The sequence below is a fragment of the Bombina bombina genome, chromosome 1 (genome assembly GCF_027579735.1).
Source record: "Bombina bombina isolate aBomBom1 chromosome 1, aBomBom1.pri, whole genome shotgun sequence".
In the NCBI taxonomy this organism is placed as follows: Eukaryota; Metazoa; Chordata; class Amphibia; order Anura; family Bombinatoridae; genus Bombina; species Bombina bombina.
The window spans coordinates 1,382,340,319-1,382,358,494 of NC_069499.1; the positions used below are offsets into that span (position 1 = coordinate 1,382,340,319).

At 38.5% G+C, this 18,176-nt stretch overlaps 1 protein-coding gene across 1 annotated transcript in view; it reads right to left on the reverse strand.

Moving 5' to 3' along the window:
• LOC128651188 (high affinity immunoglobulin epsilon receptor subunit gamma-like) overlaps positions 1–18,176 on the reverse strand; it is an 86,666-nt gene that overhangs the window by 22,205 nt on the left and 46,285 nt on the right. Inside the window, exon 3 of the mRNA XM_053704480.1 lies at positions 16,781–16,831. Coding sequence (XP_053560455.1) covers positions 16,781–16,831 — 51 coding nt within the window. The remainder of the gene's footprint in view (positions 1–16,780; positions 16,832–18,176) is intronic.

An 18,176-nucleotide genomic window follows, 5' to 3' on the forward strand; every position in this document is an offset into this window, starting at 1 on the left:
GGTGAACCTTTATAATGTTTAATTTAAGGTGGAGTTGTGCTTAAAATGAATAAACATATCTATATAGGATGTAGGGGCTTGCAAGTAAGGAAAAGTTATAGGCAGTATGCGTAAGATTGGGAGGGGTGTAGGCCACTGATTTAAGGTAAAAGGGAGACTCAACTAGTATCAACCCAGGAGGAGATCACTAATAATACTCTTTGTTTATGTTGCAGCACAATATCATCCATAGAAAAAACAATAAAATTACTCCAAAAACATTTAGAGAAAGAAATGGATAGCCTTTATGAATATGCTGAAAAATAAAGCTCAAAGGCTATCATGTATGTTTGGGATATAAATGCGGAGGTGGCTGTATACGTTTGTTACAAGTTTTGAGGAAATATATACTGTAAGTTGGGCACTGTTAAATGTATGAACATACCACATTTGATGTTAATAAACCATTAATCATTCAAGAGTAGGGAAAGAGACATGGAAATATATATCAAATAGAGTGTTCTCATGGATTAGGTAATAGGGGGTGAGGTATGAATTACTTAATTTGTTATTCATAAATTACATAGAAACTTTTCTAACCTGCAGCTATGTCAATGACATGCACAAAATATATAGCACAATGGTTACAGGGTATAACTTGTACCTAGTGAGACCTAACTATGATTTTTAGTTTGACACCTGTAGATGTAAAACAGATAGGGTATCCTCACTGATTGGGCCTTAAATGATATACCATAGATCTTTGAGCATATATTCATAGATTACATATAAGCACTTTTCAACCCTGAAATTATATCAACAACATTCACAATGTTCATGAGGTACGCCAGGGTAGAAAGTGATATTAGCATGCAACCGGGCTGATGATGTTATTAGGAAATGCCTATGTTGCGCTGTGATGAATCCAGTTAAGGTTGGTATACGATGCAACACACTTCCCCGTTTCTTGATTAGGATACCTCCTGGGATCTCTGTAGGTCTGAGCTTCATACCTTTCTGCATCAGCTCAAAGGCGGCATGACACACGGCACTAGTGCCTTCAAGAGCCGCCGAAGGCATGACGGTTCCCATAGCTTCCTGTGGACTCCCGGCCTCTGCTCCCTCCTTCCTTACTGCGGGCAGCACTGAACTGGACTCTTGATCATTTAGGTATCCAGCATAGGTAAGCGGCGAGCGCTGGGGCCCCAAAGCGCCACCACTCTCTAGCTGTACAGGAGTAGGTTCCGGCAAAGTGAGTTTCTTTGAGGTATAGTCGTGTACACAAACCAGCTCCTTACTAAGCGTCTCCTCAAAGGAAATAAGATAACCGTCCAGTAAACGGCACAGCTCTTCTAAGATAAAGGTTGCAGTCTCCATAGCCAATTTGATTTAGAATATATTCAGGCAAGGTAGAGAAAGATTTTACAGCTCTACTCTGAAAGGTGGACAGGATCAGTACTCTCAAGGTACTCCTTAACGACAGAGGCCCAAAGGCGCTCCGCCGGGGGGTTAGATAGGAGGCCTCAACCTCAGAAAGTCTCCGATAACTGTAGCTGGCGTTGTTCAGAGATATTATTAGCTCAAATTAGAGGGCTCCTTCAGCTGAAACTCATGTGCTGTGTATAACCAAGCGATTGTAGATATAAAAGCTGATTGTGGTTAGATTAATGAAGAAGCCTTCAGCAGCTAGCAATTAAGCGACCTGTCATGGCCGCCGCCCAGAAGTTCCCCCTATATATATATATTTTATATATACTTTTTACATATATATTTTTTATATTATATAATGATCTATTTTATATTCCTCAGTTTTTAAAATATTTTTATTAAATTCTACATATATTTTTATTCACCATTTTAAATTACTAATAAAATTTGCATTTTAAAAACACACATCAGCTCACATTAAAACGGAATACCCCTTCTATCTACCCTCTGTCCACTCATACAGAGTGGAAACAGAAGGGGAGTCCCACACTACGACTTCAGTCTTTAATTAGACTATTTAGTTGCCTAATTTATAAACAAGAGGACATTTCCACCTGGGAAGGAACTGCACCTGGACGGGAATTTTCTAAATCATATTACATAGTTGATCACTGATCCCTGTGATCCTACAGGTGAGCAGATTAGTTACAATATTGCTACTGTTTTATACAGTTTAACACATTTGGGTATATTTTGCATTTATATCCCCACATGCACATGAGGAGTTCCTTTTAGAAGGCGCTGTTAGAAACACCCCTTCTACAATATATATATATATATATATATATATACTGTATATATGTTTAGATGTGTGTAGAGATCTATTTATATGTGTATATATGTATTTACAGACATACTGTATATACACATAAATACATATGTATACATATATTCATATATATAGATATATATATATATATATATACACAAAACAGGGAAGGGGACTGCACTCCTAGACCAGACCAGGTACACATCCCATGACCCTGCAACATGCTCAAAATGGCCAATAGGATGAGAGCTACTGAAATAATATTGGCTGATTTGAACAGCCAATAGGATTTCAGTAGCTCTCATTCTATTGGCTATTTTGAACAGCCAATAGGATTTTAGAAGTTCTCATCCTATTGCTGATTTGAATTTGATGAATGCAAGGTACGCCATTTTGAAACAGCTACCTTGCATTGAAGCTTCAGTGTACGGCGGGGACCATTCCACCGGGAGGAAGATAGAAGACGCCCCCGCGATGGATGAAGATGTCTCCGCCTAGATGAAGACTTCTCACCGCCTGGATGTCCGGACTTTAGCAACCTTGAGTAGATATTCTGGGGTTAGTGTTAGGTATTTTTTTATTTTTGGGGGTGTTTTTTTTTCAGATTAGGGTTTGGGCTTTTGCAAAAGAGCTAAATGCACTTTTAAGGGCAATGAAAAAGAGCTGAATGCCCCTTTTAAGGGCAATGCCCATACAAATGACAATTTAGGGGAAATGGGTAGCTTAGGTTTTTTTAGAGTTAGTTATTTTTATTTTGGGGAGTTGGTTGGGTGGTGGGTTTTACTGTTGGGGGACTTTGTATTTTTTTACAAGTTGAAGCTTCAGTGTATGACTAGGACTGTATGAAGAGGACACTTTGCGCTGGATGTCTTCGCCGCTCCACTCCTCACCACCGGGATGAAGATAGAAGATGCCCCCGCAATGGATGAAGATGTCGCCGCCTGGATGAAGACTTCTCTCTGCCTGGATGTCCGGACTTCAGCAACCATGAGTAGATATACTGGGGTTAGTATTAGGTTTTGGGTTTTTTTTGGGGTGGTTTTTTTTTCAGATTAGGGTTTGGGCTTTTGAAAAAGAGCTAAATGCCCTTTTAAGGGCAATGAAAAAGAGCTGAATGCCCTTTTAAGGACAATGCCCATACAAATGCCCCTTTAGGGGCAATGGGTAGCTTAGGTTTTTTTGTAGAGTTAGGTTTTTTATGGGTTTTACTGTTGGGGGACTGTGTATTGTTTTTACATGTAAAAGAGCCTTTTACTTAGGGCAATGCCCTACAAAAGGCAATTTTAAGGGCTATTGGTAGTTTATTGTAGGCTAGGGGGTGTTTTTATTTTGGGGGGGGCTTTTTTATTTTTATAGGGCTATTAGATTAGGTGTAATTGTTTTTATTTTTGATAATTTCGTTTATTATTTTTTGTAAGTTTAGTGTTTTTTATTTTTCATAATTTAGTGTTTATTATTTTTTGTAATTTAATTTTTTTTATTTTTATCGTTGTGCTAGGTTTTTTTAAATTTGTAATTTTTTAATTGGTAGCATTTTTTATTTTATTATAGAATAGTAAGGTTAGGTTAATTTATAGCTTATGTTGTTTATTTTTATTTCACAGGTAAGTTTTTATTTATTTAAATATAGTTTTATTGTAAGTTTAATTTAAAGTTAGGGGGGTGTTAGGTTTAGGGGTTAATAGTTTAATTTAGTGTTTTGCTATGTGGGGGGGCCGGCAGTTTAGGGGTTAATAGGTTTATTTAGTTGCAGAGATGTGAAAGGCCAGAGGTTTAGGGGTTAATAACTTTATTATAGTGATGACGATGTCGGGGAGCGGCGGAATAGGGCTTAATAACTTTATTATAGTGGCAGTGATGTCGGGGAGTGGCGGAATAGGGGTTAATAACTTATTAGTGTCAGCGATGTCGGGAGCGGCAGATTAAGGGGTTAATAACTTTTTTAGGTGTCGACGATGTCGGGGGAAGCAGATTAGGGGTGTTTAGACTTGGGGTTTATGTTAGGATGTTAGGTTTAAACTTAACTTTTTTTCCCCCATAGACATCAATGGGGTTGCGTTACGGAAAATTTTTATTCTGCACTTCAGGTGTTAGTTTTTTTTTTAACACTCTCTCTCCATTGATGTCTATGGGGGAAAGTGTGCACGAGCACGTCAAAGCAGCCCTTGGATTTTGTGTGGTATGGAACTTAACGCCACCATATTGCACGCACAAGGAGGCTTTTTAGTAACTCGTAATGGCAGCGCTATGGAGGGTAAAATAACGCAACTTTTTTGGCGTTAGTTTCGCACCCTGTTTAGTGCAAAACTCGTTATCTAGGTGAATGTTATTTATATGACCCACATGAACTATCAGTCTCCTGTTGTGAACAGCAAATAAAACAGCATGTGATTAAGAGGCTGTCAATAGCCTTTGAAACAGGCAGAAATTTAGAGGTTTAAATGTTATAAAGTTTATTAATCTAACAATGTTGGTGCAAAGCTGGGGAATGGGTAGTTAAAGCATTAACTATCTTTTAAAACAATAAGGCCTAGATTTGGAGTTCGGCGGTAGCCGTCAAAACCAGCGTTAGAGGCTCCTAACGCTGGTTTTGGCCGCCCGCTGGTATTTGGAGTCAGTGATTAAAGGGTCTAACGCTCACTTTTCAGCCGCGACTTTTCCATACCGCAGATCCCCCTACGCCATTTGCGTAGCCTATCTTTTCAATGGGATCTTTCTAACGCTGGTATTTAGAGTCGTTTCTGAAGTGAGCGTTAGAGCTCTAACGACAAGATTCCAGCCGCCTGAAAATACCAGGAGTTAAGAGCTTTCTGGGCTAACGCCGGTTCATAAAGCTCTTAACTACTGTACCCTAAAGTACACTAACACCCATAAACTACCTATGTACCCCTAAACCAAGCTCCCCCCACATCGCCGCCACTCGATTAAAATTTTTAACCCCTAATCTGCCGACCGCCACCTACGTTATACTTATGTACCCCTAATCTGCTGCCCCTAACCCCGCCGACCCCTATATTATATTTCTTAACCCCTAACTTGCCCCCCACAACGTCGCCGCCAGCTACTTAAAATAATTAACCCCTAATCTTCCGACCGCAAATCGCCGCCACCTACGTTATCCCTATGTACCCCTAATCTGCTGCCCCTAACATCGCCGACCCCTATATTATATTTATTAACCCCTAATCTGCCCCCCACAACGTCGCCGACACCTGCCTACACTTATTAACCCCTAATCTGCCGAGCGGACCTGAGCGCTACTATAATAAATGTATTAATCCGCCTCACTAACCCTATCATAAATAGTATTAACCCCTAATCTGCCCTCCCTAACATCGCCGACACCTACCTTCAATTATTAACCCCTAAACTTCCGATCGGAGCTCACCGCTATTCTAATAAATGTATTAACCCCTAAAGCTAAGTCTAACCCTAACACTAACACCCCCCTAAGTTAAATATAATTTTTATCTAACGAAATAAATTAACTCTTATTAAATAACTTATTCCTATTTAAAGCTAAATACTTACCTGTAAAATAAATCCTAATATAGCTACAATATAAATTATAATTATATTATAGCTATTTTAGGATTAATATTTATTTTACAGGCAACTTTGTAATTATTTTAACCAGGTACAATAGCTATTAAATAGTTAAGAACTATTTAATAGTTACCTAGTTAAAATAATAACAAATTTACCTGTAAAATAAATCCTAACCTAAGATATAATTAAACCTAACACTAGACTATCAATAAAATAATTAAATAAACTACCTACAATTACCTACAATTAACCTAAGACTACACTATCAATAAATTAATTAAACACAATTCCTACAAATAAATACAATTAAATAAACTAGCTAAAGTACAAAAAATAAAAAAGAACTAAGTTACAGAAAATAAAAAAATATTTACAAACATAATAAAAATATTACAACAATTTTAAACTAATTACACCTACTCTAAGCCCCCTAATAAAATAACAAAGCCCCCCAAAATAAAAAATTCCCTACCCTATTCTAAATTAAAAAAGTTACAAGCTCTTTTACCTTACCAGCCCTGAACAGGGCCCTTTGCGGGGCATGCCCCAAGAATTTCAGCTCTTTTGCCTGTAAAAGAATAAATACAATACCCCCCCCCCCCAACATTACAACCCACCACCCACATACCCCTAATCTAACCCAAACCCCCCTTAAATAAACCTAACACTAAGCCCCTGAAGATCTTCCTACCTTGTCTTCACCATCCAGGTATCACCGATCCGTCCTGGCTCCAAGATCTTCATCCAACCCAAGCGGGGGTTGGCGATCCATAATCCGGTGCTCCAAAGTCTTCCTCCTATCCGGCAAGAAGAGGACATCCGGACCGGCAAACATCTTCTCCAAGCGGCATCTTCGATCTTCTTCCATCCGGAGCGAAGCGGCAGGATCCTGAAGACCTCCAGCGCGGAACATCCATCCGGACCGACGACTGAACGACGAATGACTGTTCCTTTAAGGGACGTCATCCAAGATGGCGTCCCTCGAATTCCGATTGGCTGATAGGATTCTATCAGCCAATCGGAATTAAGGTAGGAATTTTCTGATTGGCTGATGGAATCAGCCAATCAGAATCTAGTTCAATCCGATTGGCCGATCCAATCAGCCAATCAGATTGAGCTCGCATTCTATTGGCTGATCGGAACAGCCAATAGAATGCGAGCTCAATCTGATTGGCTGATTGGATCAGCCAATCGGATTGAACTTGATTCTGATTGGCTGATTCCATCAGCCAATCAGAAAATTCCTACCTTAATTCCGATTGGCTGATAGAATCCTATCAGCCAATCGGAATTCGAGGGACGCCATCTTGGATGACGTCCCTTAAAGGAACAGTCATTCGTCGTTCAGTCGTCGGTCCGGATGGATGTTCCGCGCTGGATCTCTTCAGGATCCTGCCGCTTCGCTCCGGATGGAAGAAGATCGAAGATGCCGCTTGGAGAAGATGTTTGCCGGTCCGGATGTCCTCTTCTTGCCGGATAGGAGGAAGACTTTGGAGCCTCTTCTGGACCGGATTATGGATCGCCAACCCCCGCTTGGGTTGGATGAAGATCTTGGAGCCAGGACGGATCGGTGATACCTGGATGGTGAAGACAAGGTAGGAAGATCTTCAGGGGCTTAGTGTTAGGTTTATTTAAGGGGGGTTTGGGTTAGATTAGGGGTATGTGGGTGGTGGGTTGTAATGTTGGGGGGGGGGTATTGTATGTTTTTTTTTACAGGCAAAAGAGCTGAAATTCTTGGGGCATGCCCCGCAAAGGGCCCTGTTCAGGGCTGGTAAGGTAAAAGAGCTTGTAACTTTTTTAATTTAGAATAGGGTAGGGAATTTTTTATTTTGGGGGGCTTTGTTATTTTATTAGGGGGCTTAGAGTAGGTGTAATTAGTTTAAAATTGTTGTAATATTTTTCTTATGTTTGTAAATATTTTTTTATTTTCTGTAACTTAGTTCTTTTTTATTTTTTGTACTTTAGCTAGTTTATTTAATTGTATTTATTTGTAGGAATTGTGTTTAATTAATTTATTGATAGTGTAGTGTTAGGTTAATTGTAGGTAATTGTAGGTAGTTTATTTAATTAATTTATTGATAGGGTAGTGTTAGGTTTAATTGTAACTTATGTTAGGATTTATTTTACAGGTAATTTTGTTATTATTTTAACTAGGTAACTATTAAATAGTTCTTAACTATTTAATAGCTATTGTACCTGGTTAAAATAATACAAAGTTGCCTGTAAAATAAATATTAATCCTAAAATAGCTATAATATAATTATAATTTATATTGCAGCTATATTAGGATTTATTTTACAGGTAAGTATTTAGCTTTAAATAGGAATAAGTTATTTAATAAGAGTTAATTTATTTCGTTAGATAAATATTATATTTAACTTAGGGGGGTGTTAGTGTTAGGGTTAGACTTAGCTTTAGGGGTTAATCCATTTATTAGAATAGCGGTGAGCTCCGATCGGAAGATTAGGGGTTAATAATTGAAGTTAGGTGTCGGCGATGTTAGGGAGGGCAGATTAGGGGTTAATACTATTTATGATAGGGTTAGTGAGGCGGATTAGGGGTTAATAACTTTATTATAGTAGCGCTCAGGTCCGCTCGGCAGATTAGGGGTTAATAAGTGTAGGCAGGTGTCGGCGACGTTGAGGGGGGCAGATTAGGGGTTAATAAATATAATATAGGGGTCGGCGATGTTAGGGCAGCAGATTAGGGGTACATAGGGATAACGTAGGTGGCGGCGGTTTACGGAGCGGCAGATTAGGGGTTTAAAAAAATATGCAGGGGTCAGCGATAGCGGGGGCGGCAGATTAGGGGTTAATAAGTGTAAGGCTAGGGGTGTTTAGACTCGGGGTACATGTTAGAGTGTTAGGTGCAGACGTAGGAAGTGTTTCCCCATAGGAAACAATGGGGCTGCGTTAGGAGCTGAACGCTGCTTTTTGCAGGTGTTAGGTTTTTTTTCCAGCTCAAACAGCCCCATTGTTTCCTATGGGAGAATCGTGCACGAGCACGTTTTTGAGGCCGGCCGCGTCCGTAAGCAACTCTGGTATCGAGAGTTGCTTTTGCGGTAAAAATGCTCTACGCTCCTTTTTTGGAGCCTAACGCAGCATTTGTTTGAACTCTCGATACCAGAGTTAATTTTATGGTGCGGCCAGAAAAAAGCCCGCGGAGCGTTAACAGCCCTTTTACCGCCGAACTCCAAATCTAGGCCTAACAATTTTAATGTAGACTGTCCCTTTAAGTAACTGAAAGCATGCAGAATCATCTTTATGCTATATTCATATTCAATAAAGTGTTTAACTCTGTACTGTAAATATTTTACATTCCAATGTTTTTAGATCGGACATTTTCTGTTTTGTGAAGAACATTGAAATGTGAAATATTAATATTTTATGTTGGGTGAGCACACTGAGAAAATGCGATCGGGTTTGTACAACTTGTTGGGTTTCTTCCACTTTTCGCGTGGTATCTGACATACGAAAAAAACAAACAAAGTCGAGCTCAGTTAGTGCTAGTGCAAGTGATAAATAGCGCTCCACTCGTAATCTAGCCCTATATGTAGAAATATATACATCTCAAATTGTTTACCGTCCCTTAAAATATGTCAAGTAAAGAATATCCATCTGTGGAAATAGGGAAATAGGAAAAAGCCTAAATAATGTACAGCAACATCGCCAACTCAAAACAAGCAAGTTCTTAGAAAATCTACATTATTTATTAGGATCAGCAAATGAGGTATCGGCAAATTCAGCGTATGTGACTTCTGTCTCAGACTTCACATTACAAATGCCGCTGATATGCTGAATATGATCTACATAAATACCAAACTTGTAGGAAGAGCAAAAGATTCTGTAACTGTTATAGACAATTAACACAAGGAAGCTGCATCAGTTGATTGTCACTGCCACATGTTGTATGTTCAGTCAGGGAACAAGAGCGTACACAACCAACGGGGCATATGCCCCATGGGCTATACGCAGTAAAGGTTATCATTATTAAATTAGTAATATTTTATGCTAGATGCTTTTTTGCAAATGGACTTATTCCGCAATGAAAATTCAATTAGCATCTGAAATATACTACCATGCATTTCTAATTCTACTACTACAATTACACTTTAATGATGGGGTAAAGTCACACACAGAGGCGTTAGTAGTTTGACTCCATATAAAAGAACAGTCACGAAGTAAACATAAACCAATTATTTTCTACACAAAAGAAACGGTTATCACCAGACAAATGCAGGCCCTTCACAGAAACATGCATATGCTCTTTGTAGGGCAAAAAATAATAATATACAGTATATATACAGAGTATATACCTATATATATACATATATATATATATATATATATCCTCCATGTGTATCTGCACTCACAGTGCAAAGTAGGGTCATTAACCAGGGTGCGAGGTCAATTATATTCACAGTCTATTCCAATTAGGGACTGCACTCACTGGATTTGGATCAAAACTTAATTTATTAAAGGGACATAATACTCATATGCTAAATCACTTGAAACTGATGCAGTATAACTGTAAAAAGCTGACAGGAAATTATCACCTGAGCTTCTCTATGTAAAAAAGGAAGATATTTTACCTCACAATCTCCTCAGCTCAGCAGAGTAAGTTCTGTGTAAAAAGTTATACTCAACTGCTCCCAGCTGCAGGTAAAATAAATAAAAAATGAAGAAATGAACAGCAGCCAATCAGCATCAGCAGTGCTGAGGTCATGAACTCTTACTGTGATCTCATGAGATTTGACTTAACTCTCATGAGATTTCATAGTAAGCTTCCTTTACCTGATTGGTGAAATAATATTAGAGTGCACGATGCTCATCCTTTCAGATGTCCCAGGACAGACACACTAAAATGCTGCTTAGAAGTCCTTTACAATGGGAGGTGGCTACTGAGGAACTTTTGAGGTAAAAACATAATTTATGTAAGAACTTACCTGATAAATTCATTTCTTTCATATTAGCAAGAGTCCATGAGCTAGTGACGTATGGGATATACATTCCTACCAGGAGGGGCAAAGTTTCCCAAACCTTAAAATGCCTATAAATACACCCCTCACCACACCCACAATTCAGTTTAACGAATAGCCAAGAAGTGGGGTGATAAGAAAAAAGTGCGAAAGCATATAAAATAAGGAATTGGAATAATTGTGCTTTATACAAAAAATCATAACCACCACAAAAAAGGGCGGGCCTCATGGACTCTTGCTAATATGAAAGAAATGAATTTATCAGGTAAGTTCTTACATAAATTATGTTTTCTTTCATGTAATTAGCAAGAGTCCATGAGCTAGTGACGTATGGGATAATGACTACCCAAGATGTGGATCTTTCCACACAAGAGTCACTAGAGAGGGAGGGATAAAATAAAGACAGCCAATTCCTGCTGAAAATAATCCACACCCAAAATAAAGTTTAATGAAAAACATAAGCAGAAGATTCAAACTGAAACCGCTGCCTGAAGTACTTTTCTACCAAAAACTGCTTCAGAAGAAGAAAATACAACAAAATGGTAGAATTTGGTAAAAGTATGCAAAGAGAACCAAGTTGCCACTTTGCAAATCTGATCAACCGAAGCTTCATTCCTAAACGCCCAGGAAGTAGAAACTGACCTAGTAGAATGAGCTGTAATCCTATGAGGCGGAGTCTTACCCGACTCAAAATAGGCAAGATGAAATAAAGATTTCAACCAAGATGCCAAAGAAATGGCAGAAGTTTTCTGGCCTTTCTAAAACCGGAAAAGATAACAAATAAACCAGAAGTCTTTCGGAAAGACTTAATAGCTTCAACATAATATTTCAAAGCTCTAATAACATCCAAAGAATGCAACGATTTCTCCTTAGAATTCTTAGGATTAGGACATAATGAAGGAACCACAATGTCTCTACTAATGTTGTTGGAATTCACAACTTAGGTAAAAATTCAAAAGAAGTTCGCAACACCGCCTTATCCTGATGAAAAATCAGAAAAGGAGACTCACAAGAAAGAGCAGATAATTCAGAAACTCTTCTGGCAGAAGAGATGGCCAAAAGGAACAAAACTTTCCAAGAAAGTAATTTAATATCCAATGAATGCATAGGTTCAAATGGAGGAGCTTGAAGAGCCCCCAGAACCAAATTCAAACTCCAAGGAGGAGAAATTGACTTAATGACAGGCTTTATACGAACCAAAGCTTGTACAAAACAATGAATATCAGGAAGAATAGCAATCTTTCTGTTGAAAAAGAACAGAAAGAGCAGAGATTTGACCTTTCAAGGAACTTGCGGACAAACCCTTATCTAAACCATCCTGAAGAAATTGTAATATTCTCGGTATTCTAAAAGAATGCCAAGAAAAATGATGAGAAAGACACCAAGAAATATAAGTCTTCCAGACTCTATAATATATCTCTCTGGATACAGATTTACGAGCCTGTAACATAGTATTAATCACAGAGTCAGAGAAACCTCTTTGACCAAGAATCAAGCGTTCAATCTCCATACCTTTAAATTTAAGGATTTCAGATCCTGATGGAAAAAAGGACCTTGAGACAAAAGGTCTGGTCTTAACGGAAGAGTCCACGGTTGGCAAGAGGCCATCCGGACAAGATCCTCATACCAAAACCTGTGAGGCCATGCCGGAGCTACCAGCAGAACAAACGAGCATTCCTTCAGAATCTTGGAGATTACTCTTGGAAGAAGAACTAGAGGCGGAAAGATATAGGCAGGATGATACTTCCAAGGAAGTGAAAATGCATCCACTGCCTCCGCCTGAGGATCCCGGGATCTGGACAGATACCTGGGAAGTTTCTTGTTTAGATGAGAAGCCATCAGATCTATTTCTGGAAGTTCCCACATTTGAACAATCTGAAGAAATACCTCTGGGTGAAGAGACCATTCGCCCGGATGCAACGTTTGGCGACTGAGATAATCCGCTTTCCAATTGTCCATACCTGGGATATAAACCGCAGAGATTAGACAGGAGCTGGATTCCGCCCAAACCAAAATTCGAGATACTTCTTTCATAGCCAGAGGACTGTGAGTCCCTCCTTGATGATTGATGTATGCCACAGATGTGACATTGTCTTATCTGAAAACAAATGAACAACTCTCTCTTCGGAAGAGGCCAAGACTGAAGAGCTCTGAAAATTGCACGGAGTTCCAAAATATTGATCGGAAATCTCACCTCCTGAGATTCCCAAACCCCTTGTGCCGTCAGATACCCCCACACAGCTCCCCAACCTGTAAAACTAGCATCTGTTGAGATTATAGTCCAGGTCGGAAGAACAAAGAAGCCCCCTGAACTAAACGATGGTGATCTGTCCACCATGTCAGAGAGTGTCATAAAATCGGTTTAAAGATATTAATTGAGATATCTTTGAGTAATCCCTGCACCATTGGTTCAGCATACAGAGCTGAAGAGGTCGCATGTGAAAACGAGCAAAGGAGATCGCATCTGATGCGGCAGTCCTAAGACCCAACATTTCCATGCATAAGGCTACCAAAGGGAATGATTGTGACTGAAGGTTTTGACAAGCTGATATCAATGTTAAACTTCTCTTGACTGACAAGGACAGAGTCATAGACACTGAATTTATCTAGAAACCTAAAAAGGTTACCCTTGTCTGAGGAATCAATGAACTGATTGGTAAATTGATCCTCCAACCATGAACTTGAAGAAACAACACAAGTCGATTCGTATGAGATTCTACGAAAATGAGAAGACTGAGCAAGTACCAAGATATCGTCCAAATAAGGAAATACCAAAACCCTATTCTCTGAATACAGAAAGAAGGGCACCGAGAACCTTTGAAAAAAATTCTTGGAACTGAGGCTAGGCCAAACGGTAGAGCCACAAAACTGGTAATGCTTGTCTAAAAAGAGAATCTCAGACACTAAAAGTAATCTGGATGAATCGGAATATGCAGATACACATCCTGTAAATCTATTGTAGACATATAATGCCCTTGCTAAACAAAAGGCAGGATAGTCCTACAGTAACCATCTTGAATGTTGGTATCCTAACATAACGATTCAATAATGATAGATCCAGAACTGGTCTGAAGGAATTGACCTTCTTTGGTACAATGAAGAGATAAAATAAAACCCCAGCCCCTGTTCCAGAACTGGAACTGGCATAAATACTCCAGCCAACTCAAGATCTGAAACACATTTCAGAAATGCTGAGCCTTGCTGTGTTAACTGGGACACGGGAAAGAAAAGAATCTCTTAGCAGGAGGCCTTAACTTGAAGCCAATTCTGTACCTTTCTGAAACAATGTTTCTGAAACCAGAGATTAAGAACGGAATTGATCCAAATTTCTTTGAAGAAAACGTAATCTGCCCCATACCAGCTGAGCTGGAATAAGGGCCGCACCTTCATAGGTACTTAGGAGCTGGCTATAGGTTTCTATAAAGCTCGGATATATTCCAAACTGGAAATAGTTTCCAAACTGAAACCGCTCCTGAGGATGAAGGATCAGGCTTTTGTTCCTTGTTGTGAGGAAAGGAACGAAATGATTATTTACCCTGGAAAGAAAGGGAAAGCAAAGTTGACTTAGAAGACATGTCAGTATTCCAAGTTTAATCCATAAAGCTTTTCTAGCTAAAATAGCTAGAGACATATACCTGACATCAACTCTAATGATATCAAAAGATGGTATCACCAATAAAATTATTAGCATGTTATAGAATAATAATAATGCTATAAAATTATGATCTGTTACTTGTTGCGCTAAAGCTTCTAACCAAAAAGTTGAAGCTGCAGCAACATCCGCTAAAAATATAGCAGGTCTAAGAAGATTACCTGAACATAAGTAAGCTTTTCTTAGAAAGGATTCAATTTTCCTATCTAAAGGATCCTTAAATGAAGTACTATCTGCCATAGGAATAGTAGTACATTAGCAGGAGTAGAGACAGCCCCATAACCTTAGGGATTTTTGTCCCAAAAAACTCTAATCTGTCAGATGGCACAGGATATAATTTGCTTAAACGTCTAGAAGGAGTAAATAAATTACCCAAATTATTCTATTCCCTGGAAATTACTTCAGAAATAGCATCAGGGAGATAAAACACTTCTGGAATAACTACCTTATTTAAACGTTTACATTTAGTATCAAGAGGACCAGAATCCTCTATTTCTAATGCAAATAACACTTCTTTAAGTAAAGAACGAATAAATTCCATCTTGGACAAATACAAAGATTTATCAGCATCAAAATGATGATGTTCATTTTAAAAATTCATCTGAAAAAAAGAGAAGTTTTAAAAGACTTTTATGTATACTAGAAGGAGAAATAACAGACATAGCCTTCTTAATGGATTTAAAATAAATAAAATCTCTTATGTTATCAGGAACACTCTGAAAATTAGATGTTGACGGAACAGCAACAGGTAATGTAACAGTACTAAAGGAAATTTTATCTGCATTAATAAGTTTGACATGACATGCAATACAAATAACAGCTGGAGAAACAGATACCAAAAGTTTATAGCAGACTTAGCTTGGTAGCTCCAGCACTGTGCAGTGATTTTCCTGTAGTAACTTCTGACTCAGTTGCAACGTGGAACATCTTGCAATATGTAAAAGAAAAAAACAACATATAAAGCAAAATTGATCAAATTCCTTAAATGACAGTTTCAGGAATGGGAAAAAAATGCCAGTGAACAAGCTTCTAGCAACCAGAAGCAATAAATAATGAGACTTAAATAATGTGGAGACAAAAATGACGCCCAAATTTTTTAGCGCCAAAAAAGACGCCCACATTATTTGGCGCCTAAATGCTTTTGGCGCCAAAAATGACGCCACATCCGGAACGCCGACATTTTTGGCGCAAAATAACGTCAAAGAATGACGCAACTTCCGGCGACACGTATGACGCCGGAAACGGAAATAGAATTTTTGCGCCAAAAAAGTCCGCGCCAAAAATGACGCAATAAAATGAAGCATTTTCAGCCCCCGCGAGCCTAACAGCCCACAGGGAAAAAGTCAAATTTTAAGGTAAAATATGTTAAATTAAAATGCATTATCCCAAATATGAAACTGACTGTCTGAAAAATAAGGAAAGTTGAACATTCTGAGTCAAGGCAAATAAATGTTTGAATACATATATTTAGAACTTTATAAACAAAGTGCCCAACCATAGCTTGGAGTGTCACAGAAAATAAGACTTACTTACCCCAGGACACTCATCTACATATAGCAGATAGCCAAACCAGTACTGAAACGAGAATCAGCAGAGGTAATGGTATATATAAGAGTATATCGTCGATCTGAAAAGGGAGGTAAGAGATGAATCTCTACGACCGATAACAGAGAACCTATGAAATAGACCCCGTAGAAGGAGATCACTGCATTCAAATAGGCAATACTCTCCTCACATCCCTCTGACATTCACTGCACGCTGAGAGGAAAACCGGGCTCCAACTTGCTGCGGAGCGCATATCAACGTAGAATCTAGCACAAACTTACTTCACCACCTCCATCGGAGGCAAAGTTTGTAAAACTGAATTGTGGGTGTGGTGAGGGGTGTATTTATAGGCATTTTAAGGTTTGGGAAACTTTGCCCCTCCTGGTAGGAATGTATATCCCATACGTCACTAGCTCATGGACTCTTGCTAATTACATGAAAGAAATATCTTTCTTTTTTACATAGAGATGTTCAGGTGATATTTTCTAGTCAACTTTTTACAGCTATGCTGCATCACTTTCAAGTGTTTAAACATTTGGGTATTATGGCCCTTTAATATATTAATAAATTAAGTTTTGATCCAAATCCAGTGAGTGCAGTCCCTAATTGGAATAGACTATATATATATATATATATATATATATATATATATATATATATATATATATTTATATTTAAATTGATTGCAATTTTTAATGCTGCGTTACATTTTTGAGTGGTAAAATAAAGTACACACAGGATCTGCAAACATGCCCATGACAGAAATTTGTGCAAGGCTTTGAAGACTTTAGATTAACATAAATCACAAAATGCAAAATACCTCATAGTGTTCAGAATGCGCAGACGATTTTTGGGCCTTTGCAGTCTTAACCTGAAAGAGAAAAAATAAATAAAAAAAATATTCAACTTTCCCAATGGAATTTCTGAATTTTAATAACTTCTGGGGGAAGCGGTACATAATTTTATTATACTAGGGAAATTGAATCTCAAAGCATAGATTAGTTGAATCAAAGGAATTCTCACTGCCCACCTCACTATCCCCTGCGTATATGTATATAAATATAGCTTATTGATGGTTTATATATTTATTGTTACACAGACCCTCTAATATTTTTAATAACTACTATTATTATCAATATGCACATATGCAAAATGCACAGATAGTGATACGGATATAAAAATCCAGTATAAACCTTTTAAAAACTTACTTAGAAGCAACCAGTTTAGTACTGTTGATGAGGTAGTCTGGGACACCCACTGAAAGGGGCTGGGAAAACAAGAAGAGCAGACACTCCCCCTCCCCCTCCCTGCATATGAAAAGACAGATATGATAAACAGGAGCCCGAAGGAGTCTGTAGATGCATGTATACATCTGGCACTGTGGGGCTTGGTTAGGAGTCTGTAGATGCGTGTATACGTGTGGCACTGTGGGGCTTGGTTAGGAGTCTGTAGATGCATGTATACATCTGGCACTGTGGGCTTGGTTACGAGTCTGTAGATGCGTGTATACATCTGGCACTGTGGGGCTTCGTTAGGAGTCTGTAGATGCGTGTATACATCTGGCACTGTGGGGCTTGGTTAGGAGTCTGTAGATGCGTGTATACATGTGGCACTGTGGGGCTTGGTTAGGAGTCTGTAGATGCGTGTATACATCTGGCACTGTGGGGCTTGGTTAGGAGTCTTTAGATGCGTGTATACATCTGGCACTGTGGGGCTTGGTTAGGAGTCTGTAGATGCGTGTACACTGGCACTAGTCTGTGGGGCTTGGTTAGGAGTCTGTAGATGCATGTATACATCTGGCACTGTGGGCTTGGTTAGGAGTCTGTAGATGCGTGTATACATCTGGTACTGTGGGGCTTGGTTAGGAGTCTGAAAATCAGCACAATGTTATTCTGGGAGTGGATGCTGATCAGGAGGCCCCAAATGCGTACAAGCAGGTACAAATCCCCGAATCCGGAATTCCAAAATCAAAGCAAAATCAAAACTTATTCTGAAATCCAAACTTATTAATTAATATTTAAAAAAAAAAAAATTCTGCCTGTAAATCACAATCTTCTGTGCCTGTGTTTTTTATTTTACTTTTGTGTTCTAAAATTCAAATAATAGTCTGTATTTATTTAAAACAACAAATATTACCTTTTTTTATTACAGTACTATATTATCTTTCTGATTGTACTATGTATTCAAAAGTATTAAACATGGTATAATCTACCTTT